Here is a 15,748-nt window from a genome sequence, read left to right as displayed (position 1 = left end):
TTTTAGGAGAGTTTTTTTCTCACAACCCATAAACACATATATTATTCTTGCATGGTCAGCACTTCTTTGCTGTCTTTATATTTCATATTACTAATTCTTTTAATCACGCATGCATACAGCAGTGTTTTATAACCTAGCTAATGAGTAATTGGACAGGTGACATTGGTACTGAGGCCTGGAAGTGTCAAGCATAATAGAGCAGGATAATTTTTTCCCCACTAGATTTTAATGAAGAAGAGGTAGTAAAAAAGCAGTTAGGATAGAAGGAAAAAGAGACTTTCATACCAGAAATTTTTCAGAGAACTACAGATTTCCAGTGGGTCCATGAACTATAAATGGCTTTAAATTGCTGTCTGATGCAGATGAATAAGTAAAGAGATCAAACATTTAAAATAACTCTGAACCTTTTTCATTGTCAGCAACGAAGGAGTTTAGCATGGCCAAGCTAAAGCTGAATGTAATTTTCTTCATGTCAGTATAGTTAAGGTAATTCTTGTTCAGTATACAGTGAGTGTGCGTATGTGTGTTAATTGTTTGGAAAAGACCACAGCCTTCATAATGCTTCAGTATCTCCAGTGGTCATAGGTACCAAGCACCCTTCCCCCAACTTAGCCCCCAAGTAATCATTGATTGCATCTAAATCTATAGAGATATCTTTTCCTGACAGGTCTGGTAGTTACAGTAGCTTGTTAATCTGTGAATGATCAGAATAAGCCTCTCTGTCTCAGAAATCTCCATGCAAATTACATCTAAATGCATGCCATAAATTTATTAGTAGCAGTTTGAAGTGCACAGGTCATCTTCTACACTATTTAAAAACATAAGTCTGTAACACATTAAAAAAAAGTCTAATTCAATTTATATTCACTTTTCTGTGGAGGTAACTAGCCCCTGTCAAACTAAACCTGTGTAGTTTTTGAGATAATTTTAAAACTGGAGACGAGATGCTAATAAGGTGTATTATTTAAGCAAATTTTAGAGCTCTTCAGACTGGAGTTTTAGCATTGCTGCTGTGAAATCATTTCATCTTTTTCAAAATAGAGAACTATATATTTGAAAATCAGAGTTGCTAAGAGGTAATAGATGTGATAGATGCAAAGGAAAGTTACAGGATGTTTTATGAACCAGGCCTGTTCCTGTACCTTGATCATTTTATCCTAGTTTGGGAACACATCAAATCCATGACTCCTTCCTGTAGCAGAGGTATATCACACATGAACTCCAAAAAGGAAACTTCGGGTATGGGGGAAGGGGAAAGAGTTCTGTAGTTTTCATTTTTGTGTGTTTTTGTTTCCTCATTTTAGTTTTGGTTTCAATCACTCTGTTATGGTAAGACATCACTAGTAACTTTTTCCTTCAGGCAGTTGATGCGAAAACAGGAAATTTGTGGAACACCTACAGAATCCTCACCCTACCTTTTTTTTATTTTTTTTTTTTCCCTAAAGGAAATAGAGCAATTCTTTCTAAGGCTACAGGAATGTATTCATCTCCATGGAACAACAGACTATGGAATTATTGAATATGCATTTTGGTTGTCATTGCTCAGGGATACTGATGTATGTTTTTGAAAGAGAATTAATCTCTACTTAAAAGAATAAGCAATGTTAGAAAAGAATATTAGAAAGCTGTTTTTTTGCTGTACAGGTCTAGGCATCACAACAAATTTGTGCAAGAAGTAAGAAAGACATTAATGTGTGTCTTCTGTTTCTTTTTCCAGGCCATCCGCTGTACGCTGGTAAATTGCACATGTGAATGTTTTCAGCCAGGGAAGATTAACCTGAGAACCTGTGATCAGTGTAAACATGGCTGGGTGGCACATGGTAAGAAATATCTATTCCTGTCTTCTCTATTCTGTCCGTATTTCCCAGTATCTTCAAATAAAAAGAGATGGAATGATATAGACAGTAGTGGTATCTATTTGTCTGTACATGCATGTGCAGGAACTTTGGATGTACTTTTTTTATAGCAATTTCTAGGATGAGAAAGTGAGGGTCTCTTATTCTGGCAATAGGTTCAAGTGCTACTGGAGTTTAACAGCTTGTGTATAGTTCAGAAGAATATTCTAGCCTTCAGGAAATAATATGGTTCTAGCAGGACTTAGCAGAAAGTGAAAAAAGTTTATAATATTTTTGCACAGCAGATTTTGTATTGCAAAGGAGCATCATCTAATAAATCACCAAGCCTAATGGAAATTCAAACATACCAACCTCAGACTTTCAGATCTTCAATGTCAGAATGAAATGAATGCATCTTGAATGGCTCAACAAAAGTGTGCATATATGATCTGTGAGTTGAACCTGTCTCCCAGTGTTTCAGTAGCTAAAGAAAGGAGGGATTAGAATGCCCAAATCCTACATAAAGGCATCAAAATACACTTTCCATTTTATTATCATTTACTATTTTATGTATTTGATGGTGGATTTATTTTTTTTTTTTGGCATTCTTGACTAAGGTATACGTGAGAGAGAAAGAGAATGCTGTATACACAATTAGAAGGCAAATAAGGAGGATATCTAAAACTGTTTAATGGACAAAAAAAAAAAAAGAAGAAAAAAAACGGGGATGGGAAAGAGAAAGATTAATACGTTTGCAGAAGAAATTAACGTTGGAGGTTTTTTCTCATGGTCTAGACTAATGGCACCTAAGCAAGCTCAGTCTTCGTTCCCTACTTCTTCCAGGTATTCGAGGATTATATTTTATGAATTTTATATTATTTTGATGAGAGCTGGGATGGAAGCTTATACTTCCCTCCTAAGATCATTTGATCTCTGTTTATTTAGTTCACATCTGTGTGTACTTGTGCTTGAGTATTCTGACATGGCAAGTGTGAATGCTCAACAAATACCGTAGCACAGGCTGCCAGAGAAGTTTTTAAAACACGCATGTATGTGGAAATGAAAGCAGGAATGGAGGTACCATGCAGTCCTATGTCATTGCAGAGCAGAATACACAGCCTGCCTAGAAATACCCTAACACCACCAATCTGGTAGCTGGTTGCAGATTTATTATATTCAGAATTCTCTAGGGAGCTTATTTTTGCTCCTGTTAATTCCTAGAAAGATATCTTCAGTCATAGTATACCCAGACTCACATTCTTGGAAGGATAGCTAAACCTCACAAAATTTGTGTAGTTCAGGTATGCTTCAGGCTTTATGTAGAATCGGCATCTGAGGTTTTGCCAATCCCCAGATAGGGAAGATTTGCCTAGCTATTGTCAGGCTCTCCTCCTGCTGGGTAATAGAAATTTGGAGTTTAGCTAGAAATTAGTTTAGTTAGAATTTAGTTTAGTTAGAAATTTAGCTTCTGGCATAAGTACAGCCCACATTTTCTTTTTAACCAGTACATGGTTGAAAAGTGTGATCAGATTTTCCTGATAAATTCTTCCCTTTGTGGTGGTTAAATTCAAAATCAGAATATGTTACAGTAATCTGAGATTGAATAGAAATAGAAATGTCCCTGTTTTGCAAATCAAGAATGTTGAAAGGTGAATGTGATGATTAGGGATACACCACCTGCTCCCGTACCTGAGTGTTTAACATTCTAAATAGAAAACACAGCTATATATTATTAGAAAGTGTTTCTACTGTGCCAAGCAAAGAATGCTCTGATTTTATTTTATTTTTTCTTTTTTTAGTACATTTTGTGTGCATTCATCTGGAGTATTTACATTTTATGGCAGAGCAAGACAAGTCAGATACATGTTTCATATACATACTCAAAGCACAGGCTTATAAATTACTTCTCGAAGTCTGTGATGCATCTGTCCCAATTCTTGATCTTAGCTGTTTACCAGGATTTTGAGGGCAGGAGACTGATCAACTCATTGAACTGTAGCACATGGATTTCAAAATGACTGAATCAGGTTGCTCTTCAGAATGGATTTTCTTTAAACAGTTAGCATAGTACTTTCAGAAGTTGTTCTTGATTACAAATAGTATTTCCTACTGCTTTAATTAAAGGGTTTCCTCCTGATTTTTATTAATGAATTTCAACTCACCTTCTTGAACACATGATGTACTGCTTTACTGAAAGGGTGTTTCCAACAGGAAATTCCATGCTTATTCAGTTCTGATAACCTAGAATCATAATTAAACTGAATAGATCAAAAATAGTTTAGAACTGCAGTCATGCTGTACTTGACTAATCTGTGCAGAGTTAATCCATGTTAATAACTACCATTTAAAATACGGTAATTCTTGGAGGAAGAAGGAAAGGGTATACAACCACCACAATATTATTGCACATAGCAACTGCTGACCTGTTTTCTTTGTTCCCACTTCTGTTGTCTTTCTCATTTTTTTCTTCCTCACCTAAAATAATTTGCACACATATTGAAAGGTTTTCTACAAGTGCAATTTCTTCTGTCTAGATTTGCCAAAAATAGGATTGTTAATATGTGAACAGATTAATCAGAGAAGTTATTTTGTGCAAGATAAATTTTTCTGTTGGCAAAAATTCAGCTTATCGACTTTTGACCCTGTACCCCTGTGCTAGAGTGGTAATCCTACCGTCAGTGTTTTTAAGGCTGAAGCCAAAAGCTGCATAGAGCACAAGAGCTAGTACTGCTGTGCATAACGGAGAATGGGTTATCACTGGTGTGAATTGCTGTATATTTTAAAGGATTTGGTTACCTAGGCTGTATTAATTTGTTTTCAGCTGAAGCCTGGATTTCATGTCAGCTTTTTTTTTTTTATTATTTTCTAAAGCAAAAAGGAAATGTTTTAAATTGGATAAGCTATTTGCTAGGCTTCAAGCAGACAAAAAGATAACAGCTACATGCTTTTCCTTCTTCTTTTATTTTTCTTTCAGTGGTCAAGATATTTTTCATAGTCCACATGGTAAAAAATAAAATCTTATTAAAATCTTAATAGTCTGGTTTTAAAGGAGAATTTATTTCAACACAAGCAATTGGTATTTTGTGGCTTTTAAATAATATAGGAGTCAGATGACTACAAAAAAAAAAAAAGACTTTTTTGAGTGCTTGGATTGGTTTATTCTTCTGGTATTTTTGTTGTCTTAAGAGTTTCAAACTATACTGTGAAGATATTTGTGACATTTTAATAGCTTTAGCACAACAACCACTTACTCAAATTTTCTTGGAAATACTGAAAAAAATCCCACTTTCCTTGCCATCCACTTTCCCTAGTATACATATCTTAGAATATGAAGAAAGAAATTAAGCAAGTCTGCAGTAAAAAGATCTGGTTTCATTGAATTTGTATTTTCTCTTGTATGCTTGTCATTAATGTCAGAATAACAGCTACTGTAGCTACCATACTTCTAGCACAAATACAGTTATTATATTTATCAACAGATAAAAGACCCAATGCAGTATCAATGGGAAAGACAGTCTCTCCTCTCTCATAGTATTTTGCCCTAAAAAGGAATGCCAGGGTGACATATATCAGAATGGACTAAAGATATTATTTCCAACATCTGTTTATTTTAGTTTCAGTTTCTTATACTTCACAGTAATTAAAAAAAACCCACAGTATAACAGTATTATTAAGTTTGTCTGAAGTCATTGTCACATTGTTTCAAAGAGAATCTGAAAATTAGTGTTGTGGTTTAAACCCTAGCCAGACAGCTTGTTCACTCACTCCCAGTGAGTGGTGCCAGGCTGACAGCAATCGAGCCCCGCCGCAACCAATGTACAACACAAATCACCACTGCTACTATCAACTACAACAACGATAAGAGAAAATAACAAGGGAAGAGAATACGATACCACCGGCCAAGAAACAAGTCCCACCCAGAAGCCCGTGTCCTTCCGGGTAACTCTCAGTTACCCCCCACCCCGGGCATGACGTGCTGTGGTATGGAATACCTCCCTGGCTAGCCCGGGTCAGGCGCCCTGTCTCTGCTTCCTCACGGCTTCCCCTCCTCCCTGGCAGAGCATGAGCCTCACAAAGTCCTTGGTCAGGGTAAACATCACTTAGCAACAACCGAAAACATTGGCTTCACCAACACTGTTCTCAGGCTGGACGTCAAAACACAGCACTGCACCAGCTACCACCAAGGAGAAACATGACTGCTACTGCTGAACTCAGGACATTATCCACCCCTTATTCCATACCATTCACATCATGCTCAGATCCCACATTTTTCAATACACCATCGCTTTCCCACATATATACACCCATATATACACAGACCAAGAGAAAAAGATCATTTTCTTAGTGCATGGACCAATCCCTATAATGCTGCCAAGTCCATTCAGTTCATGATGTCAGGTTCCATCTCTTGTAACAGTCTTTCAGGATAGGAAAGGCTGTATGCAGTATTGGATCATTGCCTGCTGATGCTGGTCGTTCCTTTACTGCGGAACTCATCCGGTTCTATCAAAGTTCATTCTCTGTTGGGATGATGGCTGGAGGGAAGTCAGGGCTAGTCGCTGGTGACCTGGAGACATCTAGTTGATGGGCTATAGAAGTATTACGCAGCAGGCAACACCATACAATTGAGTTCACTGGCTGTTTTCTCCTAAAATCAAATCCCCTTGAGGTATACATTGGACTTCCCCATCTTCCCACATTACTCACCAAGTATATCCAGGTCCCTGAGCAAAAGCAATCCCACGAGTGGGTTTGCTTTTACCTGAAGCAGGAATAACCCAGCCTGTCCTCCCCAGCAAATTCTTCATATGCACCACAGGAACTTTGTCCCCCTCTACAATATGTAAAAGTTCTGACTGGGCTGGGCCAGCCCTGTTGGCAGATCCTCTGGTGTTGACCAACCAGGTGGCCTTTGGTAAATGTGTATCCCAATGCTTGAAAGTTCCCCCACCCATTGCTCTCAGTGTAGTTTTTAACAGCCCATTGTACCGTTCGATTTTCCCAGAGGCTGGTGCATGGTAGGGGATGTGATATACCCACTCAATGCCATGCTCTTTGGCCCAAATATCTATAAGGTTATTCCGGAAATGAGTCCCATTGTCTGACTCAATTCTCTCTGGGGTGCCGTGTCGCCACAAAATCTGTTTCTCAAGGCCCAGGATAGTGTTCCGGGCAGTGGCATGGGGCACAGCGTATGTTTCCAGCCACCCGGTGGTTGCTTCCACCATGGTAAGCACATGGCGCTTGCCTTGGCGGGTTGGTGGCAGTGTGATATAGTCAATCTGCCAGGCCTCCCCATATTTATACTTCAACCATCGTCCTCCATACCAAAGAGGCTTTAACCGCTTGGCTTGTTTAATTGCAGCACATGTTTCACACTCATGAATAACCTGGGCAATAGTGTCCATTGTTAAGTCCACCCCTCGGTCACGGGCCCATCTATATGTTGCATCTCTGCCCTGATGGCCTGAAGTGTCATGGGCCCACCGGGCCAAAAATAATTCACCTTTATGTTGCCAATCTAAGTCCATCTGAGCCACTTCAATCTTAGCCGCTTTATCCACTTGTTGGTTGTTCTGGTGTTCCTCAGTGGCCCGACTCTTGGGTACATGGGCATCTACATGACGTACCTTCACCACCAGGTTCTGCACCCGGGCAGCAATATCTTTCCACAGTGCAGCAGCCCAGATGGGTTTACCTCTGCGTTGCCAGTTGCTCTGCTTCCATTGCTTCAACCACCCCCACAGGGCATTTGCCACCATCCATGAGTCAGTATAGAGATAAAGTACTGGCCACTTTTCTCGTTCAGCAATGTCCAGGGCCAGCTGGATGGCTTTCACCTCGGCAAACTGACTCGATTCACCCTCTCCTTCAGCAGTTTCTGCAACTTGTCGTCCAGGACTCCATACAGCTGCCTTCCATCTCCGATGCTTTCCCACAATACGGCAAGAGCCATCAGTAAACAAGGCATACTGCTTTTCACTTTCTGACAGTTTATTATATGGTGGGGCCTCTTCAGCACGCACCACCTCCTCCTCTGGTGACATTCCGAAATCTTTGCCCTCTGGCCAGTCCATGATGACTTCTAGAATGCCTGGACGACTGGGATTTCCTATTCGAGTTCGTTGTGTAATTAGTGCAGCCCATTTACTCCATGTAGCATCAGTTGCATGATGTGTAGAGGAGACCCTGCCTTTGAACATCCAGCCCAGCACGGGCAGCCGGGGTGCCAGGAGGAGCTGTGCTTCAGTGCCAATCACTTCCGAAGCAGCTCGAACCCCTTCATAGGCTGCCAGTATCTCTTTCTCAGTTGGGGTATAGCTGGCCTCAGATCCTTTGTATCCCCGACTCCAAAAGCCGAGGGGTCGACCTCGAGTCTCCCCTGGAGCTTTCTGCCAGAGGCTCCAGGTAGGACCGTTCTCCCCAGCTGCAGTGTACAGCACATTTTTTACATCTGGCCCGGTCCGGACTGGTCCAAGGGCTACTGCATGAACTATCTCGCGTTTAATTTGCTCAAAGGCTTGTTGCTGCTCAGGGCCCCATTTAAAATCATTCTTCTTCCGGGTCACATGATAGAGAGGGCTTACAATCGAACTGTAATTTGGGATGTGCATTCTCCAGAACCCCACTGCACCCAAGAAAGCTTGCGTTTCTTTCTTATTAGTTGGTGGAGACATTGCTGTTATCTTGTTGATCACATCTGTGGGGATCTGTCTACGTCCATCTTGCCATTTTATTCCCAAAAATTGAATCTCCTGTGCAGGTCCCTTGACCTTACTCCGTTTTATGGCAAAACCGGCTTTCAGCAGGATTTGGATTATTTTCCTCCCTTTCTCAAAGACTTCTTCCGCTGTATCGCCCCACACAATAATGTCATCAATGTATTGCAGGTGTTCTGGAGCTTGCCCCTGTTCCAGTGCAGTCTGGATCAGTCCATGGCAAATGGTAGGGCTGTGTTTCCACCCCTGGGGCAGTCGGTTCCAAGTGAACTGGACACCCCTCCAAGTAAAAGCAAACTGTGGCCTGCACTCTGCTGCCAAAGGAATGGAGAAAAATGCATTGGCAATATCAATCGTGGCATACCACTTGGCTGCCTTTGACTCTAGTTCATACTGAAGTTCTAGCATGTCCGGTACGGCAGCACTCAATGGTGGTGTGACTTCATTCAGGCCACGATAGTCTACTGTTAGTCTCCATTCTCCATTAGACTTTCGCACTGGCCATATGGGGCTATTGAAGGGTGAGCGGGTCCTGCTGATCACCCCCTGACTCTCCAGTCTACGGATCAGCTGATGGATGGGAATCAGGGAGTCTCGGTTGTTGGTGCGATATTGCCGCCGGTGCACTGTTGTGGTCGCAATTGGCACTTGTTGTTCTTCAACTTTCAGCAACCCCACAGCAGAGGGATCTTCTGAGAGACCAGGCAAGGTGGACAGCTGCTCAATTTCCTCAGTCTCCAAAGCAGCAATACCAAAAGCCCACCGGTACCCTTTTGGGTCTTTGAAGTACCCTCTCTTGAGGTAGTCTATGCCGAGGATGCATGGAGCCTCTGGACCAGTCACAATAGGGTGCTTTTGCCATTCCCTCCCAGTCAGGCTGATTTCAGCCTCCAGCACAGTCAACTCTTGGGATCCTCCTGTTACTCCAGAAATATAGATGGGTTCCACCCCTTGACAGCTTGATGGCATCAGGGTACACTGTGCACCGGTATCTACTAGAGCCTTATACTTCTGTGGGACTGATGTGCCAGGCCATCTGATCCACACAGTCCAGTAAATCCGATTGTCCCCTACCTCCACCTGGCTGGAGGCAGGGCCCCTCTAATGGTCGTCACAGCATTGGACACTTAAGTCGTGTTGAAAGGGATTATTCTTCGTTATCACAGGAGCTGGAGTAAAATCAGCTCTTCCACTCCATCTGGGAAACTGCTCACCAGAGACTGAAGCCGTAGCTCTCATGGGACGATCAGTCTTGGCCCTTGCTCCCCTCTTCAGTTCACTCACCCGTTCCTCCAAAGCTGAAGTAGGTTTTCCATCCCACTTTGTCATGTCTTCTCCGTGATCCAGCAGGTAAAACCATAGGGTACCCCGTGGCGTATACCTTCTGTATCTCCTCTCTTGAACAATAGGACGCCTTTTGTTAATAGCTGAGACGTGTGTTGGTACACGTGAGGAGCTGGATAAATCAGATACATCGTCCCTCAATTTGTCGAGGTCCTGGGACAGTTTTTTCACAGCTGAGATGATGGAAGGGGTGAGATTGTCTTCGAACTCTCGGAGTTTATGAACCATTTCATCCACTGTTAGTGGTACTATGTCATTCCAGGTCACTGTTGCCAATGAATGGGCATATGATGACGGTGCATTCCGTGTAAGTTTTCGCCACATGGGTCGTGTACATTCAACTTCATCTGGATCTATAGGTGTATCCCCGTTATTCGGCTTGATGTGATAGATCATCTCTACGATGGCCGATTCCCTCAGAGACTGGATGCCTTTGTCTATAGTAGTCCACTTGGCCGAACGACTCGTAACATCGTCCTTGTACGGAAACCTTTCTTTCACAGCTGCCAAGAGCCTCCTCCAAAGGCTGAGGGACTTTTTCTCTCTTGCAATTGCTTTGTCAATCCCCCCTTCTCTAGCAAGTGATCCCAGCTGCTTGGCTTCTGTACCTTCTAGTTCGTGACCATCGGCCCCATTGTCCCAGCATCGGAGTAACCAGGTGATGATGTGCTCCCCTGGTTGACGGGTAAAATCTTTTTGCATATTCCGCAGCTCGGTTGAGGTCCGAGGTCGAGAAGTTACCTCTTCTTCTTCTTCTTCGTCATGTGATGATGACTCCTGATCAGATTCTGGACCAGGTGGTGAATTCATTGGTTCTTCATCTCGCTTCACCCTTTTTGCCTCCTTTTTGCTTGTTCTCTTGCATACAGGGGCAACTGATATTGGTACGAATTGGTCCTCTGGTTTGGCTGCAGTGATTATCACTGTGGTTTGAGTAGCGACTGTACTTGTTGCTGGGGGTGGTGTAGCTGCTGTGCTTGGAGCTGGGGTAACCGCGCTGTCTGTTGCAGTTGAAGTTTGAGCAGCTGCTGTACTTGCCACTGGGGTAGCTGCGCTTCATTGCAGCCAAAGTTTGAGTTGTCTTTGCCCTCAGATCCACCGACATTCTTTTCCTTTTGAAGGTGCTGGATAGTGTTGAACAAGGCCCTGTAAGCATAGGCCAAGCCCCAGCACGTTGCCATGATTTGTCCATCTTCTGGTATGGCCAGAATGACCACACACACCTCATTTAAGTGTTTTACTAATTCTTCTGGATTTTGCAGTTGTTCGGTAGTGAAATTCCAAAGTACTGGAGGGGCCCACTGCCCTAGATACTTGCCCATACTATCCCATACACCCTGTCACTCATGACTGTTCAGCCTCAGGGAAAATCTCTTGGTCCTCCTACGTCATCGTTTGACCCCAGACAAGACCCAAACCTGACTCTGCTTAACTCTTGAAATCAGTCGTGGGCAAAACACACTCTGTATGCGTGCTAGCATGGTGATTCCCATCACGATCAGCAAACAAGTCTCAACAGCATTAAAAAGGCATTCAAGAACTTCAAAACTCTCAAATGTAAATGGTCTGGGGGGAGGACTGGGAGGGTAAAAGGATGTCTCCTTCACAGGTTGAGCACCTGAGAAGGAGAAAGAAAGATGTGTAATTGCTAAGCACTTCTGTTATATACCTCCCAAAGTATAAAGATGGTGACCACACTGGTAACATAAGCCATATCAGTTTCATGATCAATGATTCTATTGTATCACAAGTCATTACCATAAAGTACAATGAGACAAAAACCTCAGCCCAAGCCCCACACTTGAAAAACACTAATACAGCAAATACCGGATGGATGTAAGATACGATATACTGAAACTGTGAGATCAAGAGGAACAACCTTGATAGCCAATAAATCAGCATTGTGACGAGTGACTATTAATCCGGTCAGATCTGTCGTTATCTCAACCCCTCGTGCCCCACGTTGGGTGCCAAAAGAACTGTCCTGGTTTAAACCCTAGCCAGACAGCTTGTTCACTCACTCCCAGTGAGTGGTGCCAGGCTGAGAGCAATGGGGAGGAGGATTGAAAGAGTGCAACTCCCACGGGTTGAGACAAGAACAGTCCAGCAACCAATGTACAACACAAATCACCACCGCTACTACCGATAACAACGATAAGAGAAAATAACAAGGGAAGAGAATACAATACCACCGGCCAAGAAACGAGTCCCACCCAGAAGCCCGTGTCCTTCCGGGTAACTCCCAGTTACCCCCCAGCCTGGGCATGATGTGCTGTGGTATGGAATACCTCTTTGGCTAGCCTGTGTCAAGCGCCCCATCTCTGCTTCCTCACGGCTTCCCCTCCTCCCTGGCAGAGCATGAGCCTCACAAAGTCCTTGGTCAGGGTAAACATCACTTAGCAACAACCGAAAACATCGGCTTCACCAGCACTGTTCCCAGGCTGGAAGTCAAAACCCTATCCAACTTTGCCTTGAACACTGCCAGAGATGAAGAATTTACCACTTCTCTGAGCAACGTGTTCCAGTGCCTCACCACCCTCGCAGTAAAGAACTTCTTCCTTACATCTAACCTGAACTTAAACTCATTTCCCCTTATCCTATTACTACAGTCCCTGATGAAGAATCCCTCTCCAGCATCCCTATAGGCCCCCTTCAGATACTGAAAGGCTGCTATGAGGTCTCCACACAGCCTTCTCTTCTCCAGGCTGAGCTGCCCCAACTTTCTCAGCCTGTCTTCACAGGGGAGGCACTCCAGTCCCCTGATCATCCTCATGGCCCCTCTCTGGACTTGTTCCAACAGTTCCATGTCCTTTTTATGTTGAGGACACCAGAACTGCACACAATACTCCAAGTGAGGTCTCATGAGAGCAGAGTAGAGGGGCAGGATCACCTCCTTCGACCTGCTGGTCATGCTCCTTTTGATGAAGCCCAGGATACAGTTGGCTTTCTGGGCTGCAAGCGCACACTGAAGCGGGCTCATGTTCAGTTTCTCATCCACGAACAGCCCAAATCCTTCTCTGCAGGGCTGCTCTGAATCTCTTCTCCGCCCAGCCTGTGGCTGTGCCTGGGATTGCCCTGACCTAGGTGTAGTTCTCCATCTTGCCCTCAACCTGATCACTTGTAAAACTCATTCAGACAACAGCACTCTCGGAAATGAAGTATCCTGTGAACATTTTTACCATCTCCCTTTTTGTTTCTTGTGGGTTTTTTTTTGTTTTGGTTTTGTTTCTTTGGGGTTTTTTTATTTGTTGTTTTTTTTTTCTCAGAGGAAGCTGATTCTTAGTCCTGTGATGATCTTTGATGTCTTTTCATTTGCATTATGCTAATCAGCACAGCTCAGGGCCAGACTGTTTATCCAAGCAGGCCTTGGGTAAGTTTATCGAAGTTTTATCCAAGGATAAACTGACCTCTCTTAGGTATGATCCATCCCCCATCTGCAGTCCAAGACTTGGCTGGGCCTTTTCTCTAGTACCTTTGAAATTAACTTCCTTTGAGTTTTAATGAGAGCAACATTAACTAGGAGATTTTAGCACATAGGGCAAATCTAGTACTCTTAGTTTAAAAGCAGCCATCATGCTCAGAGATTTGCCATGTCGGTTACACTTTCACCTTGTGAAGGAAGTTCTCTGCTGCCAGTATTTATATAATGCATGTACTAGCTTGCTGTAAATGAGACTAAGAATAAAAACAACCTAAATTAGAAAATGGAGACTGCTTTGTCGTAAAATCACATGCATGACATGACTGACGTCTTCACTCAGAATAGTTGCGGTATCTGAATTTCCACCTCATAGTTCAAGAAATTGTCAAGTAAAAGAAACATGAAGTGAGAAGAAAGGAAGGACTGTGTAAATAAATTTTTAAAAGTATATAAAAAAGAATGGTGTGAAAATTTTGGAAATTGAATCTCTCTCTTACCCCAAAGTTGCTGAAAGGACTTGGTCCAGGAAGAAAGTTTAGATTTTAAAATTAAGCTGCATATCAATGAAGTGGGAAGGAAGAGGAGTGCTGTGTTCTATAGGATATAAAAAATAATCACAATTTTAGCATACAGAACATACTTGTTTCCTTCTATTCAGTTTATTTAATTCTTTAAAATACTTTAAAATTACTTGAGAATATCATAGTTTTTTTGTTGGGTTTTTTTTTTTTAGTTACATAGAGATTTTTAGCATAGTAATTATCTGCAATTCATTGATAACGAAGCCTAATTCTTCATGACTTTTAAAGTAAAATTATTTTAGATCTAGTTTGGCTTTTCCTGTCTTTTACTGATAAAATCATTTTAATCCATCTGATATAACTTCCTTTTAACCCTGAAGGCTGAGGCATATTTTTCATTACTCAGTTGCTTCCAGGAATCTTACATGATTAACATTCGTTACTGGTAAACACTTCTTAAAGTCCTCCTTTCTGCCTATGCCATCCCTGTTTGGTTCTCTTCAGCAGCAAATCCCAAAGCACCCAATGTAGCACAGAGAAGATGCACTCTGTTATCTTGTGGGTACTCTGATGCAGTATCTGGTTTTAAAGCCTGCCACACTGGTAGGAATTATTTGCTGTAGTGTTTGCTTTGGGTTACTCTGATACTACTCTTAATGCAAGTCAAGCTGAGGGAAAGCAGATGAGACTATCCAAGTATTAAGGCATCCAAGACAAATACAATGTTGTTTGAAAGGTTTATAAGACAGAAGTGACAGAAAAGAAATAATGCTTAGTTGCCCCAAGATCAAATAAAAAGCCTTCCTTTTCCATTTCCATCCTTGTATTCAGCTGCTGCTTACATAACCGTATGGTCAAGGGTTTAGTCCTCACATGAATCTGACATCCTCAAGTGTTGAGTAAGGTTTTCCCTGGGGGTAAAACCACAGGCTCCAATTTATACATGCTCACACTCACACCTTCTTGGATTTGCTTGGGGGTCCATTCAGATGAAAATCTTTTTTTGCTTTCTTCCCTGCTACCCCAGAACATCTTCATGCAGTCAGGGAGATGTTAGACTCTTCTCCCTCTAGCCAGCTTTATCGCCTCACAGTCCTGATTTTGAACATACCAATGTCCTTTGGACGTGGTCAGGTGAGATTATCCTTGATCAGACGTTAAGCAGTCAGCTAAGGACTGCTCCAACGCCTGGCAAATTCTTCACAGACTATGACCTAATTTGAAGCATACTGCCCTTTTCTGCTGGGTTGGGCTATATTCACATTTCAGGTAAAGCCCTTTTTCAATGTGAATGTTTTATAGTCTCAAGACAATTTAATTTACTAATCACACTTTGTACTCTCACAGAATCGACATTCATATTATCTCTGAAATACATACAAGGCCACTTTCATAATTATGATCTCCCTTGACTAGCTATGAAATAACCAGAGAAGTTTAGACTAGAAGTATTTCAAAAGTGCAAGGTATTATTTGGTGCCTGTCATTACTGAATTTACATTTTACAGAGAAGAATTCATCCCATTTAATACACCTAATACCATAGGATAAAATCCTGGGGATGTCTTGGGCAATGACGTCTTACCCTTTCATGTTAAGGAAAGAATTTAGTAGGGAAAAAAAATAGGCTTGCTATGTGCATGATGGAGCAAAGGCAATAAAAATTATTATTTTTTTTAATTAGCACTTGGAATTCCTCTTTCCAGTCATGGTAGAGGCTGCCTTTTTGACAGGCGGTCATTGCTCTTGCCCCCTTAAGTGTGGTGATTTGAAGTTCATTACATGGCATAGCTTCAGAGAGGAGCACAGGAGTGTCTGGTGCACATTGCTTGATTCACAGATGAATAGGTTAAATTCTATGGGAACTGATAATGTACATCACTAATGGATTTGTGGGGCAGCAGTGGT

The 15,748-nt window shown here is 42.2% G+C and overlaps 1 protein-coding gene across 4 annotated transcripts in view; it reads left to right on the top strand.

The window, feature by feature from the left end:
- Positions 1 to 15,748, top strand: part of BNC2 (basonuclin zinc finger protein 2) — a 338,371-nt gene that overhangs the window by 216,792 nt on the left and 105,831 nt on the right. For all 4 annotated transcript variants that reach the window (XM_057406295.1, XM_057406293.1, XM_057406294.1 and 1 more), the window contains one exon: positions 1,718 to 1,820. In XM_057406295.1, the coding sequence (XP_057262278.1) occupies positions 1,718 to 1,820 (103 nt within the window). The remainder of the gene's footprint in view (positions 1 to 1,717; positions 1,821 to 15,748) is intronic.

This window comes from Pezoporus wallicus, unplaced genomic scaffold, assembly GCF_028554395.1.
Source record: "Pezoporus wallicus isolate ANWC-B61680 ecotype Strahan unplaced genomic scaffold, APGP_CSIRO_Pwel_v1 contig_2132, whole genome shotgun sequence".
In the NCBI taxonomy this organism is placed as follows: Eukaryota; Metazoa; Chordata; class Aves; order Psittaciformes; family Psittacidae; genus Pezoporus; species Pezoporus wallicus.
The sequence above is the reverse complement of the archived record's forward strand: the minus strand, read 5'-3'. Positions and strand labels throughout refer to the sequence as shown.